The sequence below is a fragment of the Ornithodoros turicata genome, chromosome 1, assembly GCF_037126465.1.
Source record: "Ornithodoros turicata isolate Travis chromosome 1, ASM3712646v1, whole genome shotgun sequence".
Lineage (NCBI taxonomy): Eukaryota > Metazoa > Arthropoda > Arachnida > Ixodida > Argasidae > Ornithodoros > Ornithodoros turicata.
Window position 1 is genome coordinate 2,011,191 of NC_088201.1, and position 18,263 is coordinate 2,029,453.

Here is an 18,263-nt window from a genome sequence, read left to right on the forward strand (position 1 = left end):
ATCGGCCCGGAAACTCTGGTGTGTCGTCAACGCCTGGGGGGGGGGGGGGGACGGAGAATCCCTTCAGCTCCATGGCTCTTGCCAAAGGGGTCTCCCTGGAGGAGCTGGCAGAGGATTTCGCCGATCTGTTCGGCGCAGAGTGACGTTCCTTCCACCGCGGTGCCTCCTGCATCCCCCACCGACCTGGACCACCCCTTTACGGCTGGAGAACTGCGCTTCGCCCCGGACCACCTGAAGGCCAATACCTGCGGAATCTACCGGACCACCTGAAGGCCAATGCCTGCGGAATCTACCGGACAAGACCACTACAAGGCTCCCGGACACCATCAACCAGTACTGGGACCAGGGCACGCCACCACCTTCCTGGAAAGAAAGCGTTATCGTGCCGATATTGAAGCAAGGCAAGCACTCGGGCGAACTGAGCTCCTATCGGCCGATCTCGCTGACCTCATGTTTGGATAAGTTGGCAGCGCGGTTGCTGCATTACATGGCTATACTTGATTCCAAGTCCTTTCTTCCTCCACCCATGACAGGTTTTTGACGCAACCTTTGCTGCCAGGACTCTGTGCCAGACCTTGTTTCGGACGTGGACTCGACGCCCAACGCAAGTGCCGTACGGCAGCGGTGTACTTCGACACCAAGGCCGCCTTCGACAGTGTCTCCATCAGCACCGTCATGGACTCCCTCGTCGACCCTGGAATCGGAGGCAAGGCAGCCGCCATCATCCACGCTTTACTGTCCGATCGCTCTTTCAGGGTTCCACTGGGGTCGACGCTGAGCTCCCCACGTCCCCAAAACCTCGGTCTACCACAAGGCAGTATCCTGAGCACCCTGCTCTTCAACCTCGTCATGGCTGGACTCCCCAAGGCCCTACCTGCGACAACACCTCTTCTGCAACTCTCCATATACGCGGACGACATCTGCCTGTGGACTAACAGCAAGGACCCCTAGAAAGTGTGGGAGACCATCTAAGAGGGCGTGGGTGCTACGACCGACTACATCCGCGGCCTCGGGCTCACCCCTTCAGCCGAAAAGACCAGAGTCATGCTGCTTGGATCCACCGCAAACTGCCGTCGCCTGAGCAGTATATGTTGCTGGGCTAGTTGGTCCATTGCAGTACAGACTAGGTGAAAAATGTGTAAGCGATACTTCGATATACTTGCACATGATTGAAATGAGCTTCCTGGAAGGGTGACGAGAGATAACCTTGTTACTTGTCACTCGATTGTAATCATCGGACTGAACCGGTTATACTCTTTTGCTCCTTTGAACCTTTATATCTTCGGCTGATGCCAATTAAAGTTAGTTTAAGTAAGCGCTCGTCCTGTCTGCATCTACCTTGTGGTCGTCTATTCTAGCGCATTCCTCTGTACTGGCGTCGCCTGCCCGAACCGATTGTGATGGAAAACACACCACTGGAACAGGTACGTGTGCACTGTTTTCTCGGAGTAACCTTGGATTCCAGATCTTCCTGGGCGCCATTTGTAAAGGACCTCCAGACCAAATGCAAGACAACCCTGAACGTGACCAAGCGACTCAGCGGACGGCACTCCGGCTGCCCCCAGAGGACCCTCCTGGCCGTCCAAAACGCAACCACGGCCGCACGGGTCCTGTATGGCTTCCCTACGCGAAGCCCAGCAGAACAGCCCTAGAATCCCTGGAACTACTCCACCGTCGCGGAATGAAGCTGGCCCTCGGACTCCCACCTTGGGCACGGAACGTCGCTGTGCACGCCGAGGCTCCCACCCTCCCTCTCCAACTTCGAGCCACCCAACACCTGCTTAACCAGCTCACCAGACTGAACAGGACAACAGCTGGAAGGGCACTGCTGCAGCGTCTAAGAGACCGAAAACGGAGCCATTTTTCATGTAGTCTATTCACGCGGGACCAGCTGTTCGAGCCGATCCCACCAGTCCCCAGCCCTGATGCTCCATGGAGGCTCCTCGAGACCACCATCCACGCAACACTGCCAGGCTTGCTACGGAAAAAGGACGTACCGGATACGGTGGCACAGCTCCTGGCCCCCGGGCGCCTTCATGAAAGCTACCAGGACAACCTGCAAGTGTACACGGACGCCTCAGTCGACCCTGGACGACGCGCCTGCGCCCTGGCCTGCCACATCCCAAAAACACAGTTTTCCTGGGCCGAAGGATTGTCCGGATCCCTCTCCTCCACGGAAGCAGAACTCCTGGCGATAACGGAAACCCTCGACGTCATCGCCAAGACAAGCGCCACCAAAGCGGTTATCCTCGCGGGCTCCCGCGGGGCACTGTAGAGTGTTAGGAGAACAGTTAGAAACGCAGCCCTCTCTCTTTCAGTGCACACCAGAAGCTGCAGCTCCTCCTGGCGTCCGGCCACCGCATCGCGCTACAGTGGATCCCGTCCCACAAAGGCATCCCCGGTAACGAGATGGCAGACCCCCTGAGCAAACAGGCAACCACCAAGGCCCTGGTCCACCAGACCCCACCCACCACCAGCAGGGCTAAGAAGACCATCGCCCTCCACGTGCGCAGTTTCCACCCGGACAAGCCCACGGCGGAAGGGAAAGCACCCCCACCCTGCATCACAGCCGGCCTATCCAGGGACGAGGCATCGCTGCTGCTGAGGCTCCGAACGTCGTGCCTTCACACGGGCTTCACGATCGGCCAGGTCGACGGCCCACGCCGCGGAACCAGCGGAGTCCCAGGAGAGTGATGCTCACCTAATTACCCGTTGCAGATAAACTGCTTCCCAGAGAGAACTTCTTTCCCAGAACCTGACCAGCGCCGGCATCACCGACCAGAGCCTGGTTAACCTGATCTACCCCATGGGCTCACGACACCAGAGCCGACGTATACAGAGGGAGCTGCTGCAGTTCCTGAGCTCTACTGGCCTGGACATCCACCTGTAGCTGCCGTCGCCACCGACCTGACTTCTACAGCCTGACGCTGCCCAGGGCAGCATAGGACCCCCCAGGACTTGCCAGGATCCCGAGAGCCGCCCCTGACCCACCCAGACCTCCGGGAACATCTCAGCAACCTTGAACCCTTGCCACCCCGACCACCCCTTGACTGTTTCCTTTCTCTTCTCTCTCTTTCTCTTTCCCTCCCCCTCTCCCACCCCTTTCCCAGCGGGTGAAACTTGCCGTCGGTCTTGACAAGAAGACCTCCCCGTCTTCCTCTACGCCACTCCACTCCACTCCGGGAAAGGGGTGCTCTAGTCGCAAAAGTCATGCAGGATTGGGCGTCACTGCTTGGCTTCGATGGGTGTAACACGAGAGAAAGGAAGCTCTGGTGTATACGAGTGAAGCCGTGGGAAGAGCACACGAGACATAGTGTTGACCCACACTGTTTTCAGCTCTCATCCAACGAAAATGCAAAGATTGCAGGTATGGTGCTGCAGTGACAGACTGTATTTCATATTACAAAACAACATGTACATAGGAGCTGACCATTCAAGTTATACCCGATACGTTACCCCGTCCATCAACGATTAATTCCTGCGAATAACGAGAATTTATTGTGAGGGGTGTGTGGCTGCTCCTATAAATCTCAAAACCATGTATTTTCTTGCGCTTGTGCTATACAGGTTCCCCTCAGTCGCCCAGCTGTGCCGAAGAAGCGGATGCAGAACCTGCGCCAATATGCCAATTTGTTCCACGGTATACGGTGGAAGTAAATAAACTGCTGTGTTAACACCGTATGTGCAGTCGCTCCTACAGCGTGTGTGCTAAGTCATATGCGTGTGCATGCTCTTCGTGCACAGCGCTTCGAATTTGTGTGCAGCTGAACAACTGCAACGCACTCGTGACATGAGGAATGGAGAGTTTCATCGCAAGGGGCTACTCCACCGCATTGCTGGTGGTGATGTAGTGAATAAAATAATGAGCCCCTTCACAATATAAGGATCGAGGTCTTATTGTAGAACACACATAGAGACACTCGTAGAACATAATACGATAATTGAAAAAGTCGAACGAGAACCATAAAACACCAAACCACACAGTAACGAACGAGAACCGTGGAACACCACACGAAAACCGAACAAACGAAAACAAATAAAAAATATAAAAACGGATGTATCTTACAGTAAAAAACAGTGTGAAACCTTTGAGCAAAAAGAATTAATTCTATAGGTTGACTTCATGCGTATGCTCCCTGTGCACGACACTTACGACCCCCTCGGAGTTCAGGCAGCAGAGAAGAAAAAGAAGGCAACTACCTTTAAAAACTACAGAAACACGGCTGAAGCACGTTTGGAATATATCAGCACAGTGATTCCTAAGAAAGATGCGTGCTGATCAGCAATGAGGACCGTTTAAAGCGCAATAGATACTCCAAATCAAATCGCTTCCTATGGGAGCAGCCGGCGCCAGTGGGCCCTCCAACATGGCGGCCGGTGCCGCATTTCTCTCCCACGAGCCCATCTCCTATGCTGGTCGCTACCACCGCTACCACCATGGCTACCACCTACCTAGCTTTCAAAAGAAGAAGAAAAAAAAACTAAGGTAATATGTAGCACTTGGTCATTTTTAGTGGTGGGTAGTCGCTACTGCCCTACTGCTTTCAGTTCTTCAGACGTCGAGATCAAGCTTCCCCACAGACGGTGTTTCTTTCTATCTGCCCTTCTTCATTTACAAATTCAAGCTGGCTCATCCCATAGCCTCCTATACGAGGCTATGCCACTGGCTATGCTCATTCCTTAGTATGGCAAGCATGATGGCAACATTGGCAATATATTGAACAGAAAAGAGATTAAAACAATGAACTACACAAAATAGTCAGATGCAGAGGAGTCAGGAAAAATCCCGAAAACGAACAAACAATTTGACATCGGAAACATAACAGCTGACTCTGAAACAGGATAGAGTCACTGTAAAACAGGACTACGTACAACACCATCTGTGATGTGTCATACACCTGGAAAAGACAGCGCCTACAAGTTCAGCTCAAAACATAGAAATCATAAGGAGATGATTGCTATGGCTCAAAAGGAAAATCGGAGCATACTGCACAGTGCACACCCCGTCGGTAGAGAGGAATAACTTTAAACCGCAACAAAGCCGCAGGGCCTGCAGGGCTGTTCGCTGTTTTTGCCGGGCCCTCGTTCGGGTTCAGGTTCAGGTTCGCCTAATCCCTTTTACAACAGGGCAGACATCCACAAAAAGGAGGGGTGTAGTTCCGTAGACGGGCCGCCCCCCCCCCCCCCCCCCCCTCCCTTCCAGGCACGCACTAGGCGGTGCGGGCGTCGAGACTGTGCCTCGGGTTAGGTCAGAAAGTCCTCATCCAAGATGGCGGATTGCCTCAAAGAAACGAGCGATAAAATTTAATTTTTGTATGTTTGGTACGTTATACGACGTTGATTTTTGTTTCATTTCATCCGTAATTTTCTCGTCTTTCTAGTAAAATCGTCCGTTATTTGATGTCTACTTCCGTTTGTTTAAAAAAGCCATAAGCCCGGCTACGGAACTACATCCAAAAGGAGTCACAGGCGAGTCTCCAAGCTCTCATAAGAGGAGCGAGGAATTTGAGTCAATGCTGGGGAGTTCGTCTTGCGGAGGCGCCACTTAACGGCTCTGGCTTCGGTTGGCCGTCCGCTGTGTTTGGCCGGTTTCGGTTTCGAGATGGGGTTTGCCGGCCGTCTCGTGGAGTGCTCTTGATTTGATTTTGGAGGCCTCTTCCCACTTGAGGAGGACTTTCTTCGTGTCGTTTATCTGGGGTTGGGAGCTGGGTGATGCCTCGAAGCCCAACATGATGGCGATAGGGACTGGTGTCTTGGGTACTTCGTCTTCGCGTAGGGCAGGGCAAGTCTGCAGGATGTGTTATATGTGTCCTCTTCTTCTCCGTGTTACATAAGGTACATGCTGGGTTTGCGTTTCCAAAAAGTTCGCAGAGTCGCTTCTGTGTTGGGAGGGAGCCCGTACGGGCTTGAAACAAGAGACCACTTGCTCTGTCTCCGTTGTAGAATAGGTTTCGGGTGCCGGAGTTGTCTTGTTTTCAGAGTAGATGGTCATGCTTCTTTTCTTCGCAGTCTCCGAGTGCCACATTTTCTCTTCAGTCCGGGTTAGTTCCTTTCGTTTCTCGCTTTGTGTCTGGTGGTGTCCTTGCTATATATGGGGGTCAATTTGGCTGATTTTTTAAATCCAGTGCGTTCGGGTGCCCCTGTAACGGAGGTGTCGGAAGACTCGCGTTATTAGGGTGTCGTTTGGTCTGTGAATGAGACGTCCAAGGTATTTTGTCTTTGCCCGGGTTTCTCGGAAAGAGTAGGTAGACCAGGCCATTTCTCCTTGAATGGCGGGATTTGGTGTGGCGAATGATCCCCGAGAATCCATGTTCTGATCTCGCGTTGTTGCCGTTCGAGCTGGTCCGTGGCTTGCTTGCTGAGGCAAATGACGTCGTTCGCGTATGTGGCACAGGGTAAGCTTTCCATATCAGTCTTCCCACGTTAGTGGGAATGGCGTGCTATATTCCACACCTGGCCTTTTTTCATGTTTGTTTTCAGGATGAGGTTCTGTTCAAGTTTCTGGAGATATTCCTTGCAATTTTAGATCGTAATACCGAGGTATTTGTACGTGTCTGTATACTGAATATCAAATTCTTGCAGGCGCAAAGTGGGTTTGTCATCGGACGGTCCAATGTGTATGATATTTGTCTTTTTCTGGCTGAACCGCATGCTGAGAGAGGCGGAACCCGAGACGAGGAGGGAAGAAGGACGACACAACAAGAATTCTCGAACACAGCAAAAATTTTAATTTTCCAAAGCTCTCCCTGTCGAAAAAAACCATACAGCCATCTGTATGAGCAATCACATGAGGCTCGTATATGTGTTTATTGTATGAGCAATCATATGAGCTATATGAGCATGTATGAGCTATATGAGCACGTCTGAGCTATATGAGCATGTATGAGCTATATGAGCATGTATGAACTATATGAGCACTCTCTCAAACAGCGTATGAGCTATATGAGCACATGAACCGTCTGAGCAAACGTGCAACATGACATGGCGTGATTAAGCTAAAATGACAACACGTGATTACAAAATACCGGTTTATTCAGGTACTGGCGCGACGTAGGTCCCTCAGAAAGTTTGCCAAATGCTTTTTGATGAGCTTTTTCCGTTTCTGTCCAGGCACCTTTGATGTCGATAGTTTCTTTTTCTGCATATTTGACGAAGGTATCTGTTGAAAAGAAAGAACAAAATTAGAACTGCGCTAAATTTCTGCGCCTAGAAGTATTCCAGTTCCCACAACTTATACAACCGTATGGGTTCATGCTGAAATGGACATGACTGGGGGCCTGTTTCTCATCCCAACGCGTAGATCACACCTTCAAAGCATTAAGTTGTATTTAGTCAGTCAGAATAACGCACAAGGTCATTTTGCCAATTAAAATTGAACGTAACCTTCCTCTAATGCTGGTGATGTCCAATGAACGCGGTTCTGAAACATCTGAGTATGTTTGCGTTATGCTTGCAAAACTTGTTCGCTGCAGCAACGGGTTACTGACACAGAGTGTTTGTGGCTTGCTTCACTTTGGGGCATCCAAATACACATTTTTTTTTTGCATGCTAACGTGCGATTTCGGTATGCCCTGGTGCACGACTTTATTTTAAACACTCTATACACACATGCAAAGGCTATCAGCGAACGCTTTCCACAAAAAGTCACAAAAAGCACGAATATGGTAGTTGCAGACAGCTAACCCGACAGACATAACGAGCGATAACGGAAAAACGGGACTGCAACGTACCTGGAATGCGCACACACCTGCCACGGCTTCTGTAGGTTGATTCTAAGGTACACACACAAAACACCTTCAGTGATCACTGACACGGCACAAAGACACTGTCACAGCATGGAGACGGCGACGAAAATATAAGTCCCACGCAGAGCGGAGCGAAATACGTCCAGATGGCTCCGAGAAGCAGGGTAGAATAAGCAAGTAAGCGTCCAAGCACTGAGATGGCACTCGCAACGGCTTGGATGAGAATCCAAGAGCCAAATAGAATGTTGTAGGACACGGTCGGAACGGGAAACATGCACCTAAAATTTGAACAGAATCCGACGAAAGGAAATGGAGCTGCGACCGTTACGGCCCGCCGACTGTGACGAGCGTCTCTTGAAAGGCCATCACCAGACGCTGTGGCGCCAGCACTTCTAGGTGAATAACTGGTTAACTAAACGGTCAGCCTTCCTCATACTGCTCATATCTTCCTCATACTGCTCGAAATGCAGCTCATACTGCGCATAACGTTGCTCATACTGCTCACTGCTTTTCTCGTATTGCTTATATCTGCGCATATAGCGCTTCGTTGGCCTTGCCGTGCGGCTCATAACATTGCTCATACTGCTCATAACGTTGGCATACTGCACATAGCGCTGCTCATACTGCTCATTGCCTTTCTCATATTGCTCATTGCCTTTCACATATTGCTCATTTCTTTACACATATTGCTCATTTCTTTACACATAGAAAGTTATATGAGTTTTTTCAACAGGGCTATATATTCAAAAACCTCCGGAGAGAAGGAAGAGGAAGGAGGGAAGGCTTGCTTACGCAGTTGCCACGTGTACTAATCTCACAGTTCTCCCTGGGCAACCTACGCCAAGTGTTCTTTTCTTTGCACAAAACTTTGGTCTCGGGAAAAACCGGCTTACAGCCTCTGCATTCACGGAGATGCTGCACGAGTTCGTGGGTTGCTCAGGGGGCTCAGGGAGACCTGTGAGATTAGTACATGTGGCAACAGCGTAGGCATGAAAGAACTGATGTTCCCCAAGCAGCACAATGTACTGAAAGTCGAGTGTAGTAGGGGTGGACGGGTAGGTGGAAGACCTTGAACGAACTGGTGAAACTAAAGAACATTGATAAGACACATACCCTCCACCCCTATTGCACTCGACTTTCGGTACATTGTGCTGCTTGGGTCTGAGGCTGGAACAACATAGAAGGGACAAATACAAACAAAGCCTCAATTTGCCTCAGAAATTAACGATGAAAGATGAAAGTCACTGAAAAGGTTAGCCAGCTGTAGGACTCGCACCCACATCTTCTGGATTGCCGGTCCAGGGCTCTACCAATTGAGCTAAGCTAACACGCCTTCTCAGCGACTTCCAGGGTGCGTCATCTGAAGGGACAAACCAGCCGCTCTCTCTCACTCGTCCTCCTTTCACTCTTGGAAATTACAATTATTAAAAGATTATACGAGGAATGTCACACAGTTTACTCCCTGGAAAAGAACGCATCAGACTCGGTGCCCATCAGGGTAGGCTTGAGGCAAGGCTGCCCCCTCTCCCCTACGCTTTTCAATATCTACATCAATGATCTACTACTACGAATACAAAGCGAAGCGCAAGGGATAAGAACAATTGCAACAACTGGACAATTAATTGAAACAAACGTGCCCGCACTAGCGTTTGCGGATGACATCGTTTTACTGGCGCCGACAAGGGAAACGCTACAACGTACTTTGAACATATGCTCAGAAGAAGCAGAAAAAGACGGGTTCAAGTTCAACCCATCAAAGACGAAGTGGATGACTTTCAGTAACAAAGAAGCGGACAGCACAGCCTTCAAACTGCAGGACTGCCCAATCGCCCGAACACAAGAATATAAGTACCTTGGTGTTACCCTAACATGCGAAGAAAACTACTTAGAAAAGCACGAGTCGAGCATCGTAAGGAAGTCTAATAGACTAAAAGGCCACATATGGAACCTGGCGAGACATTCCTATAATCAGTACAGCGTGGGGAGATTATTGTGGAAGACAACTGCGGTGCCAGCCTTTACGTATGCAAACGATGCTTTAGCATTCTCGTCGTCCACACTAAAAAGCCTTGATCGACATCAACGTGAACTAGGGAAGTGGCTACTTGGCGGAAATTTTGCCACGGCCAATGCTGCCGTACAGGGAGAAATGGGTTGGTCCACTTTTTCTGCGCGAGATGCCAAGTCGAAGACGCATTACCTCGGAAGGTTAATACATCAAAAAGACACGTCCATAACAAGAAGAGTGTTCCAACATGCGAGATACTGTGGCCTAAAATCGGGATTCATCAACAAAATCAACCAATATGACCGAAAGTACAGCCCAGGAACAAAAAGACATACAGCGCGAAATGAGAAAGAGTGGACAAAAATTACCGCAAAAGAAATCAACGAGATTGAAACGGCCGACTGGAGAAGGGCTGTAAACAAAAAGCAAAGCCTCCAGCAGTACAGCATATACAAAAAGGAACCGGCCCCATATTTCGCGTACAAAGGGAATAGGGGAAGCGCACTGCTGTTCCAAGCCCGGACGGGATCCCTGAAGCCAATTATTCGAAGACGTCGACCCGAATTGTCAGCTATGTGGGTCCGCCCGCGAATCACTGTACCACGTACTCCTGGAGTGCAAGAACATAAATAATGACGTAACGTACCCCGGGACTCTCCAAACAAGTGAGGAAAACGTCATCGCCGACACACTCGCCCAGACCGAAACCGAAACAGAAGTCATCACGCAAGTGAAGCGACGCCTGTTGGAGTGGGAGCGGATGGTGACCTTGAACAATCAGTGACTCTTGTGAATATTTGTACATATCTTATTCTTGTTTTGTGCTATTTTTATTGTTATCATTTCATTTTTGCACCTGTGACGCGTAGACGTCTGCCCTGAATCGAAAGGGAAGAGGTGCTCTCACTCACTCACTCACACACGCATGCGCTCACTTTTTGCATGGTTTCAAAGAGGCCCACCAGGGGTGCACCAACAATCCAATCCATAATCCTTCCTCCATGATCCAATCCGATCCAATCGAAGAGGCCACGTGTTTTCTTTCTCGCGTTAACATGCGCGCTCGCGATGGCCTAAATTTGGTGCTGCAGGCAACTGGACCACGTGCGTAACGACTAGGGAAAACGTGTAGTTTTACTTGTACAGCAGCATCATGCCGACTGGTAACCGAAGGTTCTCAAAAGCACCTGCTGCGAAAACCCGAGGTGTGAGAAAGGGTCAGAGTAGCAGTTGCAATCCAACGCACAACAGATTTCGTTTAGAAGCGAAGAGCCTAAGCTTTGGTGGCAGCAACGTCAGCAAAGGTGAGTCCGTCGAATAATTAAAACTGGTGTAGTTCCGTATACGCACCAGAGGCGGATCCAGGATTTTACTGGGGGAGGGAGGTCTTGCTCTGGACAGCATGCTATTACACCACCACGGTCAAATGAAGCTCTATTAAACTACGGAAATTGAGGGGGCAGGATATCGCTCCCCCCCCCCCCAAATCCGCCCCTGACCACTAGTCTAAGAATTAGCGAAAGCGTTTAAAAACTACATATTGTATACAAGCGAAAAATGGTCACAAATTGAATAAAAAAATATAAGAATAAAAAACTGTGTAGTCAGCATCGCAACCTTTTGAGCGATTGTTGTATTAATTGACTCAATGAGCCAAAATAGAACTACCTTCTCCAATTTGATCGCCACTGTACGTAAGATCGCTGATAGTGATAACACACAGCCAGCTACACAATTCATGTCGTCTGCACCACAGTGCAGCATTCTCGTGAACTCGTGTCCGGCGGCACTGGTCGAGTGTAATGCAAAGGCTGCACTGAGTTTGGCTGAAGAAAAATAGGAGAGTACCACACACACACACACATATAACTCAGAGTTATTGCACATATCATTACGTTACGTCATACACGTATACTATATTATACAGGATGGGTGCTCTAAAAGGTCGGTCACATTTTCGCGCGCGACACAATACCTATTTGACGCACAGACTTCCGTACCCTCAGTCTAAAGAAATTATCCCCGAGAAACCTACGAAATAGTCGTCGTTACCACCCACTGTGTAATAAAATAAATACGACCATGCAAACTTTCGTCTCCATGCATTTCCTACGCGTTACACCAATGTGAACACTGTGCTGTGCCGATTGTTGTGTATCGCGTCCGCCTAGTGGCGCCAGCCGACATGAGTCTGTTTCGGTTTAACGTCACTAGTGCCTCTAGGCTGAAGCTGCACACAGCCATTGAAAGGCCGTCGTGTTTGCACCAATGCGTGGGGCGAGATCTTGCTTGATCTCTAATTTTCTTTCTACACGAACCTAGTGCTCACAAAAAATTCTAACAAAAATTTCAGACAAATGACTGTTACTAGTCTTCAAAGTTTGGGGTAGGCTAAACCCAGTCTTCTATTTTTACGATGCGATTGAAATGTGTAACATTTGCTAGACTAACCCTGTAGTTCACAAACTTTTTTATTTGTGAACTACAGGGGGGAGGGGGGGGGGATCCGAGGGGATGTCTTGTAGTGATGGGCGATACAAAAGATAGTTTTTTACTGTCAAACCATCGAGTGATTCAGTATCTCGACGGTATCCTGCCATATTGGTGGCTTTACTTTTTGTCCTTGAAAGCGAAACCTATAGACTCTTTTCATCTGACGTCACTGTCGCAGACGGCATAGCCTTTCCCCCTGCTTGTGGCAGCCATACTTTTGTTCATGGCGCGTGCACGCTACCAGCTTCAACTGTGGTGCGAGCGCGTGCGAAAACAAAAGTATGGCGGACGGAATGAGGTCAGTGAAAAGGGTCTATTGAGTTCGAGTTTCACTCCTGCAAACAATCAATAGTCTCTTCACTTGCAGTTTAAAAGTTGAGCACATTTCTTTTGAAAAAAAAAAAAAAAAACTGTTGAGCTTGCATTTCACGCCTATAAACTACTCGTAGTTTATTCCCTCTCAATATCAAAGTTGAACGTAGTATCTCTATCGGGAACGAAACCTTCTGAATTCTCGTTCTTTGCACGCAATTATTCGACAGTCTGGTTTGACTGTCGCTCTTCTCCAGCGTATTGATAGTTTCCTCCTCGGGGGGAAAAAAAAGAAGAGAGAGAAATGTCAGAATGAAATATCCGCCTAACTATACGTCTACACGGCAATAAAGCAGCATTTGTGAGGAGGAATTAGTGAAACGGAAGATTGCAAATCTATGTATGTTGTCAAGGTGCAAGAAAAACCTTGAGCTTGAGGACATGTAAAAGATGAACACGTACACGAAGGCTCACCATGAACATTCACCAGCTCTAGCTGCCATCCTCTCAGCTTTGTTGTCAGGCCCATATTACTGCGACAGTAATACAAAGCACATAGAGCATACGTGGCTGCTCTTAATAATGTTTAACCAAACGCATAGCGCACCACGATCCACAAACTTCTTTTATCTACCTGCTCAGTCGGTTTCCAATCAGGGAAGGGTAACGGTAATGGTAACGGAAACAGAAACGGTATATTACCAAAATTGGAGATGGTAGCGATAACGGAAACGCATGCCACTGTCCTCCATTACCCGAAACAGGAACGAAAACGAAAATTATCATCCGGTATTTAATTGGGGTAACGGCTATTACTGTTTTGTGATGACATGATGTGTTTCATGTAATTGATTGTTTCATGGTGGTTGTCCAGAGCTATTTCAGAATTTTCGATACTACGTAAGTAAATAAAGCTATTTGCGTACCACTAAACACACTAAGAAGACGAACCAAGGTCGTGCTGTAGACTGGGAGGTGGTGGGTTCGAATCCTACCGCCGGCTGTGCTGTCTGAGGTTTTCCCTGGGTTTTCCGAAGACTTTCCAGACGAATGTCGGCACAGTTCCCCCTGAAGTCGGCCCAGGACGCATACTAATCCCCCTGTCCCCCACTCCTTCCTGCTGTCCTCTCTCCATCTGTCCACATCTGTACGCCGCTCATAGCCACAGTTGCTTCGCGGCGCTAACACTCAATAAAAAAAAAACTAAGAAGACGCAGAGAACATACTTAGGTGCTGGGAGCATCGACGTCTCCGTTTTCGCGAAAGCAGTTTAGGACTACGTCGAACTTAATATCGATAGTCATCTGAATCATCATCTGCCAATGAGTGGTCACCTTAACCATCGATAGCGTTTGGATGACTACTGCTCACCACCACTGTCTCGAACAAAGCAGTGATAAAATTAAATTTTTACATATTTCACACTTAAATAGCGACTAATTTGCGCAACATTCAACGTTCATTCTTGTTTCATTTCATTCTCCTTTTGAGGTAAAAGCGGCTGTTTCTTCGTCGTTACTTTCTTTGGTTAAACACAGTGGTCCGGGTACAGAACTGCATCGCATTACTCGCTTGACATAACCCGCCATGCATTTTTCTGATTATGTTTTAGTGTTTATCTGATAAATGTGGATGCTGCTCTGAAACTTGTCACAAGACCGTGAAGCTGAGCGTGTTCTTTCATGTGTAAATAGGTCCTGGGTTGACACTCCAGCAGTTGCGGCAACATGATGGAGCCACAACAGCTCTTAAAGATGAGGAAACCCTCAGTATCGGGGGACACAGCTGTGCCAGCACGTACGATACAATATGGTCAACGTGCTCAAATATGTCTATGAAAAGGTACTCTCGATTCTGTTCAGCCTTTTTGCTTCAGGTTTCTCATTTGACGATAGGGTTCCTGGCGTACCTGGTGCTACCGGTACTTACAGAAGTACGCGGATAATTAATTCGCGCTAATGATTTTTACATTGTCGGTGCAAATAGTTGAACCTCCGTATGCAATAACGGGATAAGTCGAATTATCCCCTTTTCAGTATTTTTGTCGCAATGACGTCTACTTACCAGTACGTACCATTCAAACAAAATTTGGGACTGTGTCGCAATTTATTGAACCACTATAGGAGGGTAAGAAACGGGAAATGCGTGCGCGTCAATGGGATAGACGGCCTGATCGGGCTACTTTTCTACACACGCGTACAAATGGTGCAGCTTAAATTTTGCTAAGATGCCGAAATAAACTTGCACGATAAGCATGATAATAAACACGATAAGCATGATCTAGTCTGCTTCACTGCACGAAGGTAACTTCGCCCAACCTGGCATCACCGTCAAAGTCCCACTCGTGAAAACTGCTTTTATTATTTTTATTTTTTTCTCTGCATGGAAACATGGGGAAGAAAGGGGATATGTCATGCTCCTGGATTTTGTTCCATTTCTGCTAAGCCACACACCTAGAAACTATGCTAACGAGACATGCATCTAGAGTTGTCACACGCATATATGTTACACATTTTGCATATACGTTTTCAAAGGAAATTCAGCTACAATTACTTTACCAAATATTCGCTCTCAGTTTTCTCGGTTTGATATTTTTTTACTGATCTCTTTTTTGCATACCGAGGCTCAATTATACACCTGCTAAAACGTGATGTTGGGCCCGCTTGTGACACTTCATCTCTAAAAGTGCAAAGAACAACAATGACGAACATGAAGATTTCACACTGCACACACCGATGTGCGCGGTGAGAAATCTTTGTGTTCGTCATTGTTCTAGGCACTTCAAGAGATGAATTATGCACCGCTGTTGCAGCTCTCAACTTGCTTGCGCTGTACCCGTATCAAGAACTAATGTATAACGAGTATTTCCAGACTTAACATTGTCGCAACGAAAAGAGTGGTGTTGTCCGAACCCCTTAATAGGTGCCTTGCAATTTATTTCACAGAGTTGAGGTTTTCAGTTGGTACTGTAACAAAAATTATGCGGATAGAATGATGCACCACCCACCTAATTTCGCGTGTATAAGCCGCAGGATGCTTTCTTAGGAGCGTTTTGAAAATTTTCTGGCAGATAAGCCGCGGGCAATACGAGAAGACTGATTTGTGTGACTAAGGAGACCGTAGAGAAGGCCATAAACCCTGTGGTCCACACTCCGGGGTCGGCATAGTGTGCAACAAAGGATATCAGCTCGAGAGTTCTACCAATATCGGACTGTGCCCTTGTTGGGCATTTTTCATGCATTGATGGGTCAGTGGTCTTCCAGAAGACTTGAATCACCGTCACCACTTTCGTTAAAGCTGCTAGGGGGAAGGCACCAGGAAGATTAGTTCACTCGAAGGTAGAACCGTCCCTGTTACGCACTCTTCATGCATCGGCAGGGCAGTGCTGTTCCAGAGACACTGTCGGCCCTTTCGTTAAAACCGGCATATGGGGAAAATACCAGGAAAAAATAGTCATCAGATAAGCTGCACCAGTGGATGAGCCGCAGAGCACCCGTGAGAGAGAAAAAATTGCGCATAAGCCACGGCTAATACACGTGAAATTACAGTACGTGTGCATCACCATTGCTAGTAACTTCCCAGGAACTTGAGCTCGTTGCAAGTTTGCTATCATACCCTGCGTCAAGATGTTATTTGCGTCTCGCATATCAGGTAATTGGGTGTTACAGGTTTCTAACAAAGTGGAACCCGTCGTCTGCGTTGCACAAGGAAATGCTGGCCGTGTTTGGGGCTACAACGGACGTAATCCGGCAGAATAATGGAAAAGAGACAGAGACAGAATACCTTGGAGTGCTGGTACCTTATTTTGCTTCCTTCGGTTTCTTTCCCAGATTGATATCTTTAACATTTGCGCCACATTGTTTTTTTTTTTTAAGATGACAACCTTGGAAGCTGCAGATACAGACATCTCGCGAGCGGCTGTGGCGTCGCTACTGGCAATGATTGTCATGAGGTAAGTGCTGCTTTCCCACTCATTTTATTTTTGCTCGCTGCTACAGATATTTGTTACAGTTTCAAACTTTCATTCTTTTCTTCTTCTCTCTCCTTTTTTTTTTTTTGTGTGTGTTTGCATTACAAAATGTGGTTGAGTTAACTGATTATTACTGTGATTGTTACCTGTTCATTTGGATAACTGTTTCCAGATTTTTATTTAGTACAAGCACAAAATGTCAGCGTGCTTGAATGTTTGCCCGTGAATGATTATTGCTCCTATTATATTACGAACCGTTACAGATTTCCAATTTTGGCTAAGTACAGGTGCAAAGTGCATTAAGATTATTTTTGTTGTTGCTCGTTACGCATAATTCTTACATCAGTTCTTTTTTTTTTTTTTTTTTTTTCGAATGTCTCAACTTCTGACCACATATCATATGATTCCTTGAAGTTTTATGCTTTATAAAAAAAGTCTCTGTTTCACGTAGCTTAAGGTTGAACTCGTTTTAGGGTGCCACCTGCAGTCCTGAAAAAGAAGTTTTCTTCCGTGTCCATGGTGTGCATAAACCTCCTTGAAGCCTACATGGATTCAGAGCAGGTGGCTTTCCTCCGTGGGGTAAGAAACAGTCCGAGGCTGGTAGAAATGGGCCATTGCATGAACCAGCCAGCTCTGATTGTGCTTCGTTTGCAGTTGATTAGTCTACTCACAGCTACCCTAAAAGTGCAAGAACTGGCCGTGTGGAACGAGTCCTCGACGCTGCAGGTTTTCAGCGCGTTGTTTCCGTTTGTCACGCACCCAAAGCCAAAGGTGAGAGTGGCCCTTGGTGTAGCGGGATCTAACTTGCGGGTTGTCCGTGCAGGTACGAAAGTTTGCTCAAAGAGGAATTTGCAAGGTCCTCCAAGGCAGCTCTATCATGCTGCAGCAGAAAGCACCGTCTGTACATCCTGCAGCTGCCAGATTGGCACAGTTCTGTGTGCGAAACTTAGAAGGGACATCGGGTAAGGGACTTGTACAGCTGCTGGACAAAAGCTTTTTCTCAGCACTGTAACAGCACTGCACTGCAGTTTGATCGAGATGTCATCCTACCTAGAGCCCCCTACCTTTCCGCAATTCCGCAGATTTTTCTGGAATTTATCAGACTGCACAGAACTGGCCATTTTTTGCTAAGTGTTTCATTCGTTACAGAATTATCGATTTATTTCTCAACATTATTAGTCCCAACAGCACTGCATGATGCCGCTGATACTGCTAGAACTGCTTTGACAAAAGATTTAATAACAGCAACGCCAAGAAGGAAATTGTGGCCAATTTTTTCATTGTGCGCTGGAAAGCCTGAAAAAAAACGTGGGATGAGTCACTGACAACCTTGTTTATGCACGTGGATGCAGGCATGAATTGTAAGCTCCTTCCTGTAATCTTCCTATAAAGTTCCTATAAACTATGTAGATGCCAAAACATCTTTCAGCAGGTATAAAATGATTGCAGGCAGCAGACAGCATTCTTTGTTAGGGGAAAACGCAAGATATCATGTATTTAATGCTGAGCCACAACAGTGCTTCGAATCTGTAATTTTATAAAACATTTTTGTTTCGACATTATCCAAGTGTTTGAAGACATGTTTCCCCATTTCAACGGAAATTTCTGCGGATAATTGCGGAATTTACGAGTCGGTGCCGCAGAATTTTGAATTTGCCGCAGCAGAAAACCAGGGGCCTTAGTTATCGCCCTCGAGAGCAGAAGAGCTTTTGCGATAATGATAATTTTTTATTAT

The 18,263-nt window shown here is 47.6% G+C and overlaps 2 protein-coding genes and 1 long non-coding RNA gene across 3 annotated transcripts in view; 2 read left to right on the top strand and 1 right to left on the bottom strand.

The window, feature by feature from the left end:
• The first annotated feature begins 1,400 nt into the window (after positions 1-1,400).
• On the top strand, positions 1,401-2,694 carry LOC135379192 (uncharacterized). The gene is made up of 3 exons (XM_064612435.1): positions 1,401-1,424; positions 1,466-2,271; positions 2,319-2,694. Exons 1-3 carry the CDS (start codon positions 1,401-1,403, stop codon positions 2,692-2,694), a joined length of 1,206 nt encoding a protein of 401 aa, XP_064468505.1.
• A 4,320-nt stretch (positions 2,695-7,014) lies between these two features.
• LOC135396538 (uncharacterized) lies at positions 7,015-8,059 on the bottom strand. The gene is made up of 2 exons (XR_010423422.1): positions 7,731-8,059; positions 7,015-7,159 (listed from the first exon to the last, which is right to left on the bottom strand). It is a non-coding gene; the product is annotated as an uncharacterized LOC135396538 (long non-coding RNA).
• Positions 8,060-10,746: 2,687 nt separating this feature from the next.
• Positions 10,747-18,263, top strand: part of LOC135377288 (RRP12-like protein) — a 30,097-nt gene continuing 22,580 nt past the window's right edge. Inside the window, exons 1-7 of the mRNA XM_064609607.1 lie at positions 10,747-11,057; positions 14,253-14,400; positions 16,227-16,353; positions 16,434-16,510; positions 17,002-17,107; positions 17,183-17,299; positions 17,352-17,490. Of these exons, the coding sequence (XP_064465677.1) occupies positions 10,907-11,057; positions 14,253-14,400; positions 16,227-16,353; positions 16,434-16,510; positions 17,002-17,107; positions 17,183-17,299; positions 17,352-17,490 (865 nt within the window). The 5' untranslated portion in view covers positions 10,747-10,906. The remainder of the gene's footprint in view (positions 11,058-14,252; positions 14,401-16,226; positions 16,354-16,433; positions 16,511-17,001; positions 17,108-17,182; positions 17,300-17,351; positions 17,491-18,263) is intronic.